The sequence below is a fragment of the Lottia gigantea genome, assembly GCF_000327385.1.
Source record: "Lottia gigantea unplaced genomic scaffold LOTGIsca_82, whole genome shotgun sequence".
Taxonomy (NCBI): Eukaryota; Metazoa; Mollusca; class Gastropoda; family Lottiidae; genus Lottia; species Lottia gigantea.
This window is the reverse complement of record NW_008710725.1, coordinates 956,842-973,124: the sequence shown is the minus strand read 5'-3', so window position 1 is coordinate 973,124 and position 16,283 is coordinate 956,842. Positions and strand designations below refer to the sequence as shown.

The 16,283-nt window shown below is 38.5% G+C and overlaps 4 protein-coding genes across 4 annotated transcripts; 2 read left to right on the top strand and 2 right to left on the bottom strand.

The window, feature by feature from the left end:
• LOTGIDRAFT_236513 (hypothetical protein) lies at positions 1-3,159 on the bottom strand. The gene is made up of 6 exons (XM_009067457.1): positions 3,008-3,159; positions 2,618-2,673; positions 1,931-2,123; positions 1,118-1,292; positions 693-799; positions 1-308 (listed from the first exon to the last, which is right to left on the bottom strand). The coding sequence occupies exons 1-6, from the start codon at positions 3,069-3,071 to the stop codon at positions 43-45; spliced, it is 861 nt and encodes a 286-aa protein (XP_009065705.1). The 5' UTR covers positions 3,072-3,159; the 3' UTR covers positions 1-42.
• Positions 3,160-4,966: 1,807 nt separating this feature from the next.
• LOTGIDRAFT_169157 (hypothetical protein) lies at positions 4,967-9,123 on the bottom strand (the record flags this gene model as incomplete). The annotated part of the gene is made up of 10 exons (XM_009067456.1): positions 4,967-5,031; positions 5,389-5,494; positions 5,715-6,184; positions 6,423-6,600; positions 6,761-6,803; positions 6,999-7,143; positions 7,881-7,980; positions 8,238-8,324; positions 8,615-8,755; positions 9,025-9,123. The coding sequence occupies 10 exons, from the start codon at positions 9,121-9,123 to the stop codon at positions 4,967-4,969; spliced, it is 1,434 nt and encodes a 477-aa protein (XP_009065704.1).
• Positions 9,124-11,131: 2,008 nt separating this feature from the next.
• On the top strand, positions 11,132-12,538 carry LOTGIDRAFT_133152 (hypothetical protein; the record flags this gene model as incomplete). The annotated part of the gene is made up of 1 exon (XM_009067455.1): positions 11,132-12,538. A coding segment is annotated over one exon (1,407 nt), but the record flags the coding sequence as incomplete, so codon positions are not given.
• Positions 12,539-14,623: 2,085 nt separating this feature from the next.
• LOTGIDRAFT_53406 (hypothetical protein) lies at positions 14,624-16,273 on the top strand (the record flags this gene model as incomplete). The annotated part of the gene is made up of 1 exon (XM_009067372.1): positions 14,624-16,273. A coding segment is annotated over one exon (1,650 nt), but the record flags the coding sequence as incomplete, so codon positions are not given.
• Positions 16,274-16,283: the final 10 nt, after the last annotated feature.

Genomic DNA, 16,283 nt, shown 5'->3' with positions numbered 1-16,283 from the left:
AAGATTTAAGATAGAAGTATTTATTTCAGATAATACAATGAGCTAAAATTCAGATTTATCAAAAGATGTAACATGGTTCAATGTCATGTCGTATTGCATCACTTCCGGTAGAATCAAATGTCCAATCATCTTCAAGGCTTTAACAAACGGACTGTAACCTTCACCTTGGTAATTACCTAGTAACCCTGGATACCATCGTATTGGGGTCAAGGCCAGGTGACCGAGGTTATGATCTACAGAGCTATAGCAGGATGCCATTATGTTGTTGACTACTATAGTACCTTCTTCAGTCAGTGGAACGTAAGCACCTGAAAGCAAATGTTTATTTTTACTGTTAGTTTACATATAGTACGTAGTGTTTTGTGTTTTTATATTCATAGGCTTTGACATTGTCTTTCAACACATCTGAACATATAAGATATATACTGTGTTTCGCTGTGGTCAGTTTAGTTCGTATCAGGGAACAAGTTACAGTGGAGCCGCGTTTATTCGGTTGCCGATAATCTGGAAACCCCGATATCCGCAGGCTTTTTACTGGGAATTAAATATTTACTATGTAAAAGTATATATATATATATATATATATATCCATGGCATAAAGAATGGAATTTTGTCGGTAATGGTCGTGTCTTTATGAGCGGCGGTAAATGTAAGCGAAGGTGGCCCTAAAAAGGGGAAATAATCCATGTTACCTTGTCTGACAGTTCTTTGAATATGTTTAACCTGAGTAGAACAGATGTCGGTATGACAGTTATCAGTAGTGTAGATATAGTCCCCAATGTTCAATCTACCTGCGAACCTGGAATAATGCAAAAGGAATTGAAAAAGACAATAATTTTGACATAGGTGCACCGGGAGCGTGAAGGCAAGTTTCAGATATGGTTTAAGGGTGGATGTAGATGGGTTAAGGGGTAAGGTGCGAAGAAGACCCTCTCTACCAACTCTACAAGGATCCTGTCTACCAGCTGATCCTTAGCCACATCTAGCATTGACCTTTCCAAGATTATCAACATCCATTTACAGTTTGGTCGATAATATATGGCGATTTCTTGGACACCATACGCCGACCGAGTTTAGAGCCCACCAACACCATTTGACAAATGATAGCCTAACTTACGTGGAGGTAAACGATGATGAATTGGATATCGAAGATGAAAAAATGACATGGCTTTCAGATAGAGAAATCATCTGACCATCCACAGTAATGACATCTAAATATACAGCAAGATCTTCTTGTAATCTTTTCAGAAACGTTCTGACTTCAGAATACACCTTCTTACCACCTTTTGTCACTGTTACAAATGAAAGTGAAATGAATGGAACTTTGCATCCTACTTTTATGTTCCTTATGGGTTAGTAAAGACGTGCAAATGGGAAAATTTGCTAGGACAGCGGCATAAGCCTACTCTTTTTCCGTTTCAAACTGTTGAGTGATCTTTAACGTGTACAGCGTGTCGCACAAGGGGTTCACGATATTAGTAAAGGTACAAGTATTTGTCACTTTGAAAGGTCCCATCCTATTTCACATGTTTACCGTGTTTGACCGTAGTCAGGTTATTATATTTCAAGGACCCGGTTATGATGGTCTCCTTCGACAAACTGTATTCAACAACCTTTCTTGTGTCTACAGGGAACGTATGATATTATGTACAGTATTTATAACTACAGGGAGGTAACTACAGTTTATGAAGTCAAATCCTACATTGATGTGTTCTGGCGTCTAGAACTCAAACTTGACTATTTGTGACTGAATAAAACAAACGTGTAACTAGAAGGTGTGCCAAGTAAACGTTATAAGCGATGTGGACTCTCCTAAGGACGCGTCGAGTTGAACAACCAAGTCGTGTAAGGGTATTAAGGGACCACGACCTGGCTTTTCACCGAAAATCGCTACATAATTATGGTATTGGGGCTCTTATTCGTTACTCACCTGCCAAAACTCGATCTTTCGGCTTCAATTCGCTCATTTTGATTTGATTGTCAGGTTCTACAGTTACCATTACGTCGCCGGGGAAACACACGCTCTCCGTCCACGGACAATCGCAGCAATCCCAACCGTCTTTTAGAACTTTGCTGTAACATTTACACTCACATACATACTCTCTCTCCGATCGGTCTCCGGGCTGAAAAGGACCAACATAGAAAGATAAATTAGTACAACTAATACACCAAATACTATCAAGTCGGTACAGATCGGAATCGGAAGCCCAACTACCATAGGGATTGGTTAGACCACGTCTACGGGTATCTAACGCCTAAGGAAGTCCACCCCAAAAACTGTCCTAGAGCATATGTTTAAAAAAAAACATTTACCAGGGAAGGGGGCCCAACCCAATTAAGTTCACCAGCCCCAACTCATCTATTTCTGCCACTAGTTGGAGTTGGGGACACGAGATATGCCCTATGCGTCACAGACTGTGCACGATCTCTTTGAAATGTAGTTATATGATTTGACCTTACACCCAACACACGCTATTTTGCTTATTTGATATTTTGAATTTTTGACCATCGTCTGTACAACTAGTCCGAAAATGTATTATTATTGATACCAAGACAAAGTATCCACGACAATGATCTTAAAATATTTTGCATGTAATGATGAAAACGATTTACTTACGTTTCTACGATTGTATTCCATTTCTACGCCATTGTGTGAAAACCTTATTCCAATAGCTGGAATGTTAATAATAATAAAAAAGTTAAATAAAAGTTAATGTAAGCCGGCGAGAGAAATACATTCCTTTAGCACAAATACGTCACATTTTTACAAAATTTTGAAGGAAAGCAAAGCAAGAGTGTGTGCAAATGCGATAATTTACATGAAACAGTGAGATAACTGGCATCTTTAAATATTAAGAACACGTGTATATTTATCCTGATGAACAAACATTAACTCGATTAGGTGGCGTGTGTTCGAATCCTCCTGCTCCCGGGGGTCGGCTTTCAGACCTTATACCGAAACGCAAATACCGCTACCGGACTTTCAAAGAATTCGAACGATTATTACCTTGGGCCTCTGAAATCCATTGTATAAGTATAAAACACAAAGAACCGAGCACAATAAACTTCATCGTGTTCGCTGAGATCCAAAGTTAAAAACTAAAACTAATAAATTATTGCGGTTTAAAATAAAAATCCGATTCGAATGCCTTGTATTCTAAAACGATCACATTAAAACTTTCGAAATGCCTGATGATAAATATATACTCTGATACACGTCCGAAACATCTGCCTCTAGTACAGCCCCTAAAACCCGTTTTGATTATGACTGTCTTTCGCAATCATTCAGAGGCTTGAACGGAGACAGATGTTTTGGACTATATAACATAATGAGTTTGATATTTAACGTATCTACTGTGGATTATAATTGAATATAATTATAATTCACTCTCATATCCGCAATTTAGAACGTACTACTTGTTGTGGGCTGGCCAAAATTAGGGTAAAACGTACAAAGGGGGATGCCGAAGGTCAAAATCTAGGGTAAAACGTAAAAGAGAGAAGAAGGGGGTGCCGTGGTGAGTAGGACGCAAAACAGCAATCTCAATCTGAACAGTAGCTCCCTAAAATCTATGATGAAATTCAACTAAAATGGAGCGGGCGTTTTAAAGTGGTATAAAATGTGAGGCCGCGGGTCCCAAATCTTGTTGGGGGAGAATGTTGGATGAATTGAATTAAGTTTATTTTGTAAATTCATCAAAATTTTCAAGGATGCCTTAACGTTCATCAATACTGAGTTCACAGAGTTAAAACTCTGCATGCTACCATAGTTGACATTTTAAAATTCAGTATGATATCACCATTTAGTGGGTAAATGGATATGATCATCACAGTTGAAATGATAGGAGGTTTGGGTCCAAACTGGACCATCAGCCGGATGAAACTAGGCAATCCTGGTGTTCCTACTTTGAGCACCACGAACCCAAATCACCACTGCTCATAAACCACGCTACGCCCAATTATCATTAAATAGTTGGGACCAAGGATATTTATGTCTATACCACAATAGATGAGGCGGTGCATCTGTCGAGTGATCTTGCAAAGCCTGTTAGCACACGCAGCCTCGGTTATTTGTCTCACCTTACAGGACGCCTTTCCATATCAGCCCCTCCGACCTGAATCACTGATAGAGGAATTCCAAATGGAAAGTCCAAAAATATATCTCGGCAAACCGTAAAAGTTACTTTAGCGCTCTGCAACATATTCAGCTTTCCACAAACTGCCGAGAATTTCCTACTGATATCTCGGAATGCGAAAGAAAAACAACAATGGGTATTTTTATGTTTTATATCTAGTTGAATAAATATGGTTAGATACATTATTGTAATGGGCCAAATACAGTTAATACACAATAGTTATTGTTATAAGCAAATCAAAGCAGGGTTTATTTGGGGACACACTGCATAGTTAGCTTGCATAATAGCAACCAGCTTCTTTTTTACGCGTACATTTGGTCACGTGATAATATGGCCTACTTAGTCACGTGATATGTTATTTTTGTTGTGAAATAAATTTTTTAGTCACGTGATATGACTCCTTTTTTTGGTCACGTGATATGACTTTCTTTGGGCCACATATAACCTGCAGTAAGTCCACTAATGTGACTTTTTTTGGCAAAGAATTATATCACTGCCATGACGAAGAATAATTTAAATTGATGTTTTCGACTGATCATAAATCCTTATTCACCTATTAAATTGATTGAAAGCCAAGCTTTATTTGTATTGAAAAAGATTTTGGTAATATTTTGTTACATACAATATTGCTTTATATATAAATCCAAATAATTTGGGCGAAAAAAAAAAATTTTTTAATTAGTATTGTTAATTAATAATCAGCATCAATGATACATATCTATTTTGATAAATCCACAAACAGCTAAGATCAAAGCTTGACGTCAGTAAGTTTAATATAAATATGTTAATTTTATGTCAAAATTCTTTAACTAAATGTTTGAATTGGTTGATTAATCATCCCATTCATCATCATCAACTTCTTCGCTGTCATCATCATCATCACTATCAGAATCATCTGTAATATAAATCATCATTATCATTATATTTCTAGCAATGTAATGAAATGATCCATTATCATCATCTTTATTGCTCTGCTCTGTTGCTCTGCCCCTTGATGAAACTGGTGCACCCTATTTGGCTACTGAAATGAAGTGGCGTAATACATCCTACTAACAGGTGCTTCTAAGAAACAAGGTGAGGGAGCCACAGAATTTTGAATGACGAAATTTAAAAGTCTGCAAAGGTGACCTGTCTTTTTTCTGGCGCTCCATGGTGCCCCCTGTAGACACACCACTAATCCTATTGGTCTGTGCAATATTGAGCTATTGACACCTGTTATAGCAAGAAAGATAAAGGGAGATAAGCATCATACCTGAACCTCTTACAGCTTTCTGTCTATTAGCCAATGCTCTAGCTAGAGCACCAACTAGTCCATCTTGTTCATTCATAGAGGGAGCTCGGGACTGAGTCTGTTCAACCTGAAGAAAAGAAAGAAAGAAAGAACTATATTTTACAAGGATAACAACTTATGTTCACAATTAAGGATCTTTTCTACCAGCTGGTCCTTGTCCAAATCTCTTGGCAGATTGATCTTTCCCATAAGCTGGGCTTTTGTTGTTATTTTATGGAAAAATATTCAAAAAATTTAAGAAAAAATGGCCACTTCTGACAATAACAATAATAATAATTCAAACTTACTGGTTTTAAACTCTTGCCAGTTTGAATTTGTTTTAGCAACATGCCATGGCCATCTCCTCCATCATTAGAGCCCTGGTCAGCAGGCGTGGCATTCAGCTTCTTGCCCATTCTTATAGCATCCATCAAATTGGCTCTTCCATCAGTATTAGCGCCAGCAGGGGCCGCTGGTGTAAATCCAGTAGGAGGAGGAGGAGGAGGGGCAGGTGCTTGGGGTGCTACTGGAGGTGGTGGAGGAGCAGGGACTCCAGGGGGTGGGGGAGGTCTGGAGGAAGGAGCACTCATGGGAGGAGGAGGTGGAGCTGCTGCAGGGGGTCGAGCCACTCCTCTTTGAGCTGATGAGGGTCTACCACCTGTCACTCTAGCAGGAGGCGGGGGAGGGGCGTGGTTTATTTGACGAGCAGGAGGGGGAGGAGCTGGGGCAGCCGATCCTGGTGATCTCATTGGTGGAGCTGGTGGACCAGTCTTGGTACCTACAACATTAATCAAAGACTTAATTTAGAAGCAGCCATAGCAGCCAAACTAGAAATATTAATTAACAGAACTGGCTTATTTCCAGGACCCATCTTGCCACTGAAGTTTTTAGAAATTAAATTTTATAGAATATAATAAGATAATTTAACCAAGTTGAAAGTTACTGGCTAACATCTTTTGCATGCACTTTGACAGTTTCAAAGAAAATTTCCCCTCTAATTCAATCCTGACGCTTACCCAAAGAAGTTGGAGGGGGAGGTGGTGCTGGTCTTTGAGCAATCTCCTTTTTGACAGCATCTATTCCACCATGTTTCTCCAGAAAATCATAAATAAACTCCACCGTGTCTTCGTCAACATCAGAGTTAATTCCAACTGATTGAAAGAGATTATGCATATCAGGCTCCAGATTATTCATCTAAAAAGAGACAAAAACATTGAACGTAATGAAATATCATACTTTTCTGCACCTGATGGGGCTAATGAAGACAAGCATTGCCTGCATATTCTAACTCTTTGTCTGTTGAGGGGTTGTGAAAACAATGGGCTGTCAAATTTGAATCTGAATTGATACTTACATCAAATCCCTTATTAGGATCCCAACCAACATGGCTTAGATGCCTGAAAAAAATAAAATTACCAAAATATACCATTTTTGGGGTCAAAGATCTATTTCCTACTGTTCTCAGAAATTTAAGAAGATACAGAATCTCCTTTGACTAATGTAATGAACAATTATTGTAAAATTGAATAAAATGGACATCCTACTGATCTCTAGTATGAAGTTTATAAAAACCCAGTGGCTATGTAACCTACTTGAAGTTTGTAGGAGTACCAATATCATCTTTCGTCAGTTTTCCCTTCTTCTTCTCCTTCTTACTTTTAGATTTGGCAGTATTCAACGCGTTTGTTGATCCATTTAGTTTACTGTCAGTGCTTGTCGACATTTTTGGTTGATTGCCTGAAGAACCTTAAAGGCAAAGCCAATTTCAATAAATAAGATCACATTTTCGTTTCTTTTTGGTTTTCTGGTATTTTTAGTTTACATTGTAATCTAACTAGTTTTCTACCAAACTTCTGTCCAAATGATGTTATTTTTAACCAATCAAAGCATTTCATGCTCATATAAGGAATTGTGGGATAGCAAAACTCAAAGAGGTTGTCATATTGCTCTACTTTGGGATTCAAAATTTATTTTTGCAAAGGACAAAATTCAATGAAAAGTTGGGGTAATTGAAAACTTACCAGGTACAGGTGGAGGTCTATTTCCGGAAGGTGAAGGTCGTTGGGTTCCTTGTCTCTGCTTCTTTTCTGAAACAAATTTCATTATAAGTTTATGTTCTACTCTTCTGTGGTACTGGATGATAGAGAGGCTGCTATCAGAGTTGCCTCATTTTGAATTCAGCCTCAACTGTTGTCCCCCCACCCCCATTGATTCAGTCTGCCCCCTATTTGTACCCCAAGTCTCGAAAGGCTAGCTATTCTATACCTTTTGTTTGTCCTAAATGGACTACCTGGTGGGAAATTTTCTAGAACACCATACTTCTATTCCTTGTAAAATGAATACTAAGAGGCTCAAAGATCAGCTGGCAGAAAAGGATCATCACAATCCCTGTTATCCTTGTAAAAATATGGAATATCCTTTCTTTGGCAAAAGATTTTGGAAGTCAGCTTTTTGAAATAAAGAAAGAAACATACCCATTTTACGTTGGCTTCTCTCATGAAGTTTCTGTTCCACAGCACTCTTAAACAGATTGGCTTCATCTTCACTAGCAAAATTCAACCCAGCTTGTTGTTTCTGTAATACATCATAGGAAATTACTTTGTGACTTTTTATTTGATCTAATTTCAGATAGGAACAGAAGAAACAGACCCAGCAGTTCCAGACCACTTATTCCAATTTCAAAATGAAGTATTTGTTCCATCCTTGGCCTGTACATTTGGGAGAACCCTTCTTTCCCTCAAATATATATTTTAATATTAATTTATACATTTTTTTAAAAGTTTTTGATCTGACAAGGTAGAAATTTCTTCAGAAATATAAAAAGAACTTACCTCACATTCAAATGTATGGAAATAATTTCTAGGAGATTTGTATCTAAACTGGTTATAAAGTTCTTGTTCCCATAACATCTGCTTTTTCTGAAAAAAAAAACAATTTTATTGTGAATTTATCATCTGGTAAATATGTACATGGTGTAAAGTCTTGAAGATGATTAAAAAAACCATGCATGACTGAAAATCAATTTGAGTGATCGTCTTAAGTAAAGAAACACAGTAATCTGATTGGTTAATATCACTGAATTCAAAATTAATTTGAGTGATTGACCAATCAAATGACTGTAACTAATAAAGAATATAATTTATATGGACTCTCTAAAAGGAATGCTGAGTTGGAGAGAGGCATCAGTTGTTCCAGAAAATGTCTGTACCTTGATATCATAGACCCTGATGTAATAGGATCGCTTCGTGTTATCTTTTATTAATGTGGCCACCCCACAGCATCTCTTATTCCATCTCTGACCATCTTGGGTATCAGAAAGATACAGCTGTACAACACCGCTCGCTAAAGTCTGAAACAGAATATCAGAAAATGTTAAAGAAAATGACGACATCAGATGAATGAATATATTTCAATGGTTGCTTCTTTATACTTATATGGCAAGGGAAGTAATGGATTGAAATCGCTATGGCTATGGTGGAGAGACCACTGTATAATTAGAAGCCAACAGGAGCACTTTGATGTTTGATTAGGACAAATTCACAAGGCCTAACAACACTCACTGCAAGGTAAAGAAAGACGTAAAACTCCATAAAAAATAAAAAAGGAGCTCCAACTCACCACACATCCCTTTCCCAAACAACTGAACAAAGTTTCATTTTCATCTGCAGCTAGCAACAATGAATCTTTATTTGTTGGCTTTACTCTGTTGGAAGTCATTTTTTCAAAATAGAGCTGATCAAATGAGTTTTCCTAATTTGACAACCTTCCTTGTCAATATCACTTCCTAATCCTAGTTGACGAGGATGATTAATCAGTGACCAGTACGTATCCAAATGAGCTTAAATCAATACCAGTACGTAGCCACTTTTTTTCTAGACTAAGGGGGGATTGTAATCTTTTTAGTTTTAATTATCGAAGGCACTTTAGCATGCCTTTTCTTTCAAAACACAACATACTAATCCTCCAATGGGTTTGTCAACTTGCATCCATTTCTGCTTAAATCATAGTGGGTACACTACTACAAGCTGCATATAAAATAAAGCTTTGGATTAAGAAAAAAGATGACTCACCTGAAAACTTTCATTTGGCGTGTATATCATAAAGTCATTTAGCTATATATTTATGAATTATTATATAAATATTACATACTACAAGGCTTTTAAGCTGAAAAGTTCAAAATAGAAAATTAAATCCATGACTAGAATTTAGACGCACATATTGCGATTTAATCTTGAAATTCTCCTTTACTTATGCTTTATCTTACACAAGCCGCTGGAAATTTTAGTTTTAATCAGAATACCCGAGAATGTACAATTTTAAAAGCTAAGCTATTGATACTTACAACTGGTAAGTACTTACTTTGTACATGTAAACAATTGTCCACGTTTAGAATCGGAAAACTTTTTTTTATTTTTTTCGGTGTCTATGATTTGCCAATGACCAACCAAGAGAAATGTGATGGGTATTTAGAGTCCTACTTGTCTGCTGCTGGTTGGGCTTAGACAAGCAGTGCCATACAGTATGTAATGATAGAAAACACGAAATTGTAGGGGACTATTATCATTCGATATCTTCTAACTATGAGCTTTTTCAGCTTTGCATGCACAGCTGTGTAGGCCCTACTGTGTAGCATTCACATGCAGTGTCAGTACAGGAAAGGGCCATGAAACTTGGTAAATAGTCAAATCTGAACAACTTGATTCATCTGTCCCTGTCGTCCCTATTTTAACTTATTAACCATGAAAAATATGTAATGAAACGAAAATTTGAAGGTACTGGTTTTGAGAAAGAAATGTTACCGGTACTTTTGTTAGGGTAGACAAGTAATCTACTTATATGCCTACACATTGTCGTATGAACTGTGACAAATACCTTGACAGCAATAGCCACCTTATAAGACGAAGTTTGTAATAACTTTACATTGTAAAGATGATGCTTTCATTGGAGTAAAAAAAGTAAGATGATAATTTATCTTTTGTTTCATTTGTGCTATTTAAAAGAATAAAATAAGACAAGTATTGCAATAATGGTTTATACCAGCTTTAGTGATTGACCAATCAGATAAAGAAAATGCTTCAATCCAGTTAAGTTTCACCCCTTGTTCCCTACATTTGATTTAAAATGATAAACTTGGTACAGAAAGTTCAAACTGGTGTCAATCTTTTATTAAAATTCTCACATTCAATAATTGAACTGGCTGAAATAATAATAATAATTGTGTAAGTCAAGTCAGGTGTGGAATTAATAAGCCTATACAAGTCAGTAGTTATCATGATTGTTATAATATGACTGGCTATTACTGAGACCTGTAGGATTATTGATTGTTAAAAAGAGAAAATTCAGCCTATTAAATGTCTCTGCATATGGGATACCAGGGCATTACGTTATGTAGAATTAGCTGAAACTGTGTTTAAAATTTCAACTCAATTTCAGTGATGTGGGTAGAAGGGGTTGATATGAAAAAAGGGTCTTGTCATTTGGAGAGGGGGCAATAAGCCAAGACCTGGTGTGCTACAATATCTATTGATGATATCAGTTTTAGCTGTGTGAACTCTCTGAAAGGGATAACAAGTATAAAACCTAGGAACCTAGTGGCATCAGGTATTTCAAAGTGTGAGAATACCCTGCCTTTTATTGGCTCATCCAAAAGTACTTTTGTAAGTGGTTTATTTTATTTTTAATTTGCTTTTTTTCTTATTTCAGGTAAAAGAAAGCATCCACAACAATGGCAGCCCCAAAGAAAGGCTCAAATCGAGTCAAAGGGAACCTAAAGCCTTCCAGCAGCAGCCAAGCGGCCTTATTAATGGGTCAGTCCACTGGTTTTATAGGATTTGGTGGCCAGTCTTCGCCCTCGTTCGTACCTCTTAGTTCCATGCTGGAAGATGTTGATAGTAGCTTAGATGCAGATGTACGCTTGGTTTTAAGGAAGCTGTCTAAGAAGGATTCCACCACGAAGATTAAAGCTCTTCAGGAACTGAGTGACTTGAGTCAACAGAAAGACACCGAGGTGTTGAAATCGATGCTTCCGTTCTGGCCGAGACTTTATAACCGGTTGTCTATGGACGTGGATTGTAAAGTGCGTGAAGCCGTCAATAATACGTTTCTAGTAGTTTCGGTACGAGTCGGGAAAGAAATCGCTCCGTATTTAAAATCTATTATGGGATGTTGGATTGCTAGTCAGTGTGATACCTACCCGATAGTTGCTTTCTCAGCAATCAAAGTCTTTCAAAACACTTTCCCTGGAAATAAACAAAATGATGCTTTAACTCTGTACAGGCAGGAAATCGTGGACTTTCTAGTGGACAACTTGATTAACCAGACTCCACAGTCGCTGAGTGACCCCAAGACGACAGACCAAGTTGAAATGGACAGTAAATATTCTAGGGTAATAGCATCATCTTTGGCAGGTTGTAGAAAACTGTTTACTTCCGTAGCAGAAGGAAAACTTTCCAGTTTGGATTCGTCTTTGACTGAATTATTCGAAAATGGAAAATTTTGGAAACACAGTAAATCCACAGTTCCTGGTATTAAAGGAGGGTTTTATTCCTTTTTGGCAGTCATTTGTCAGCGCTTCCAAGAGTTAGCAACGAAATACGCTAGCAAAATTACACCTATAGTGCTTCATAATCTGGATATATCCAACCCAGTTATCGTTGCTCCAATGTGGGAGGCCATCTTGTCACTGGTCAACCATGTTCCCGAATGCTGGAAACATGTCAGCTGGCAGAAAGCTTTTTGGCCGAAGCTTCGAAAGAATTTAGAAAATGGATTTGATGGAAATGCTGCTTCAATTTCACTTAACCTGATGCCTCTGTTAAGTAAGATTCCAGAGTCAGCTGTCGAGGATCAAGATGGTTTTTATATCGAGTTTCTAAGTGCATTTCGTAAGGGGTTCAATGAAGACAGTGTATTAAACAGTGCTTCAGACTGTGCAGCTTTAGTCAAGAGTTTTGTAGAGTGCTGTCAGTATTTAATTGTCCAAGCTGGTAAAAGAGAGGATCAGGAATTGGCAGAGAAGATTTTGGACCAGTTTTTAGTGGAGATCGTAAAATCAGCCATCTTGGATGAAAAGCCAACATTGGCTTCATCCCCTGTGTTTTCTTGTGTTGCATCCCTTATGGAGTCTTTTGAAAAATCAGTCAAGATGCTAAAATTGGCCGAATTGTTCTGGAAGCATTTTGAAGACTTTGCTTGCCAGTTGATTGAAGATGAACACAAGTCCAATAAGATTCTGAGACTTTTGAAGCTTATTAAAGGGTTTGTGACCAAAAATGCACAATGCAAGAAATCTGTCAAATTTGATGGAGATATGAAGGGTCCAACGATACCCACATCGGAAGATTCTGTGGAAATAGGGTCTCAGAATATGATGAAATTTTATAACAAAGTTTTAGGAGAAATTTTCCAAAAAATTGATGTGAAAGAAGAGGTGGATATTTTCTTTGATCTTTTCACACAAATTTTCCTATTGTATAGTAACGAACTCATAATTTCCTCGTTTTTAGGCAAAGACCAAACTGGTGATAAAGATATGTACTTGTGTTTTTTTGATGATTTTATTCTACCTCATTTGAAGCAGCATAGGAAAAACCTGGAAAGGTCCTCATGCTTGATGTCGATGTCTTTCAAATGCATCAACGATAAACTGAAAGATGCGGACCTTGCCTCTGCCTTGTTGGACAAACTGGTTGAAAACTGTACCTGCGTTCAATCCAGTTTGTACTTTGAGAAAATGGTTGAGATGCAGAAGAATCAGAAGCTGCAGGACCTGAAACTAAATGAAGAAGCTGTGTCCAACCAGTTGGTGGAGCTAGTGAAAGCGACAAGCTTGCTGAGTTCTAACAGTAGCGAGCCAGCGAACGTGAAGTTAGTGGATATGGGCTGGACAGTCATTAGCTCGGTCTTGGCTGTATGCGAAGAAGAATCAGTTTTTAACTCCCAGTGTGCCGAAAATATCTTGTTCACCATGGGACAAGAACTGGTTGTCCACATGAAGAATTCCAGGAATAAAAGCACTGTGAATCAAGCCATCCAGTTTGTCACCAAAGCTGCTTGTTCATTTTTTGATAATTTAAAGGGTATTCTTTGCCAGACTGCTACCGAGGAGCTCATGATATCGTTGTTTGGAATAAGCTTTGATGCCAATATCAAGCTTGAAGAGTCTGTCATGGATAGCTGTGAGGAAGCGTGGACCAAGGGATTAAAAGCTTTATTGAAGTATAACAGAAGTATGATTTACAATGGACCATTTGTTGAGACGGCTTGTGATGTTTTAAAACAGACCACCCTGTCCCAGGACACGACTTCTGAGTTGTTTGAACGAGTTTTAAAAAATTTAGAAATTTTGTTTGAGTTACTTTTTGCAGATTTGAAGGATGATGAACTTGCTGAGGAGATTTTTGAGTTGTTGCTGCAAAGACTTTTTATTGACAAGCGGTATACTCCTGAGTTGAAGTACCTACTCAGTTTGATCTATGTTCACCAGAACGTGGTGTCCATCACTCACGGGTTCACTAATCACTCTTCCAAGTCTTTACCCAATCTGCTGGTCGTAATCCACCAAACCATGTTTAATTTGAAGTTGATGAAACAGATGTTCACTGTCAGTTCGTCTAGTGATTTAAATAAACAAGGTTCAGACGCATTGAAGACTTTTGAAAAAAGATGTCTCTTGAGCGTCTTCAGAGGCTTGGCTTTAGTAAAGAAAATAATGAACTTCGAGTCTTCGAAAGATGAAAAAATACTGGCGAAGCACTTAGATGAGTTAAAATCAAACGTGGATTTCATTATCGGAGAGATTTCGGAACAAGATGTCAAGGAAATTTTCCAGGAAGCGAAAAAATCTGCTGTTGAACATGGCGAATTCGATGCTGTGTACCTCAATTGCATGTACGAGCAGATAGTTCCGAGTTTTTTCGATCTTGATGAGGCTGAGTTGCTGAAAGACGGTGGGATGCCGAGCAGTGGTATGTTCCACACTCTGCAGGTCCTGCTTCCATTGTTTTCTGTGGAAGGTGTACGAGTCCTCTTGCTCGCACAGGTTACGAACTTTTTGAGGTCTACGAAGACAACTGATCTTTGGCAACCATCAAAAAGCTTGTCGTTGTCTTTATCATGCTTAAGAATTCTGAAGGATCATCCCGAGGAGAAGCCATATTGGGAGAAGCTGTGTAGGGATATATTACAGCAGCTGTTGATATGGAGAGAATCGGATGAAAAGCTCTTTATAACTGCCGAAGACGATACTGAGGAATTCGTTAAAATTGTTAATAATATTGAGATCATGAAGTTTCTGTCTTTCGTGGTTTGTAATTGTGTAGATCTTCTCTCTGATAAAGATTGGGATTGCATCCTCTGTGCTTTGGTGGCCTGGGTTGGGAAGGTTACCAGTTATGACTCTTACGACAACTTGGAAGTCCACGCGGTTCTTTTTGCGGTCACTGTCTGCAACCTTCTTACCAGAGTTTCTCATTGCATGCTGGGAGCTTCAAAGAGCCGGCCGATGTATTTCCCACCGAATCTTTTAACGGAGTGGGACGATTTCTTCAGTGAAGGTCTATATGGTGAATTGCTTCCACGTTACGTGACACTCGCATCGGATCAATCAGAGTCGGACGATGTGTTCAAGAAGACCGTAGTAGACTCTATGGGCGCAGCTCTTTCCAGATGTTCCAGAGACCAGATTTTAAAACACAAACTACCAACATATCTTTCTGCAGAAGACGATGCTACACTTTCCCAAAATACACAAACTCTTTTGAATCACGTCTGCCCACTGTTGATCAGTTCCCGCTCGAACGTCCAAACCACTGCCTTTAACATGATCGAAAAACTCATGAACGAAGAGTCACTGTTCTCAGAGAAACCGGAAGAGGACCCAACATCGTTTGCTGAGGAAGCTTGCGTGAAATCTCCGCCTAAAGCGATCATAGATGTAATCAAGAAGTGCAGCGACGCTTTAGAAATTTTGCTGGTTGATCACTCCGTAGGTGATTATGTTACCGTCGATGACAATACTGAAGAACACCAGTATACTTTTGGGTACTTGTTGTCATGGAAGCTGGTGCTTTACCTTTTTAAAACCGCCAATCCACAATTTAGGGCCATGTACGCAAGTTACCTCAAGGAATCTAATTTGTTTTCTAAGTTTCTTAGTCACCTGTTTATACTTCTTCCTCCCGAGAGAACTGCATCTGCTGGAGACTTCAAAATCTTCGCGGAACATTTCATGGAGAATGGAACGCAAGATATTCAGCAAATAGCTTTTGAGTTATATTACCAATGCCTAGAGACGACTCCTGCGCTGGTTCGTCAATGGTGGACAGATTTGGACCGTAAGACCTCATCACACGTCGAGAAGTTCACCAGCAAATTTATGAGTCCAATGCTATGTTCGGATGAAATTTCGTCCGTCCAGCCATCTTCGGAAGATTTAGAAGGCATCACCATTAAACCACGTCCATCAACTAGAGAAGTGGTTGCTACCTACGTCATGGCGGAAGTTAAAATTGTTGTCACGATCACACTTCCGGAAAACTTTCCACTGGGTGTAATAGCTGTCAACAGCGACAAGCGAGTTGGTGCTACCCAAGCGCAATGGGACCGCTGGCTTCTGCAACTGAATATCTTCCTTCAGCATCAGAACGGTACAATCATTGAAGGTTTGAAACTTTGGAAGAAGAACATCGACAAGCGATTCGATGGAGTGGAAGACTGCATGATCTGTTTTTCGGTTCTGCACGGTACAACGTTTCAGCTTCCGAAGCTGCAGTGTCGTACCTGCAAGAAGAAGTATCATTCAGCTTGTCTTTATAAATGGTTCAGCACAAGTATGAACTCGACGTGTCCTTTGTGCAGAAATTTGTTTTAATCTATCT

Excerpts from the sequence above, each read along its gene's own strand:
- LOTGIDRAFT_236513 (XM_009067457.1), bottom strand. The coding sequence starts at position 3,071 with ATGAAGTTTATTGTGCTCGGTTCTTTGTGTTTTATACTTATACAATGG. Across the intron at positions 800-1,117 it reads TCATCATCGTTTACCTCCAC|GTTCGCAGGTAGATTGAACA; the intron begins GTAAGTTAGGCT and ends GCATTATTCCAG. Across the intron at positions 309-692 it reads TCAAAGAACTGTCAGACAAG|GTGCTTACGTTCCACTGACT; the intron begins GTAACATGGATT and ends ATTTGCTTTCAG.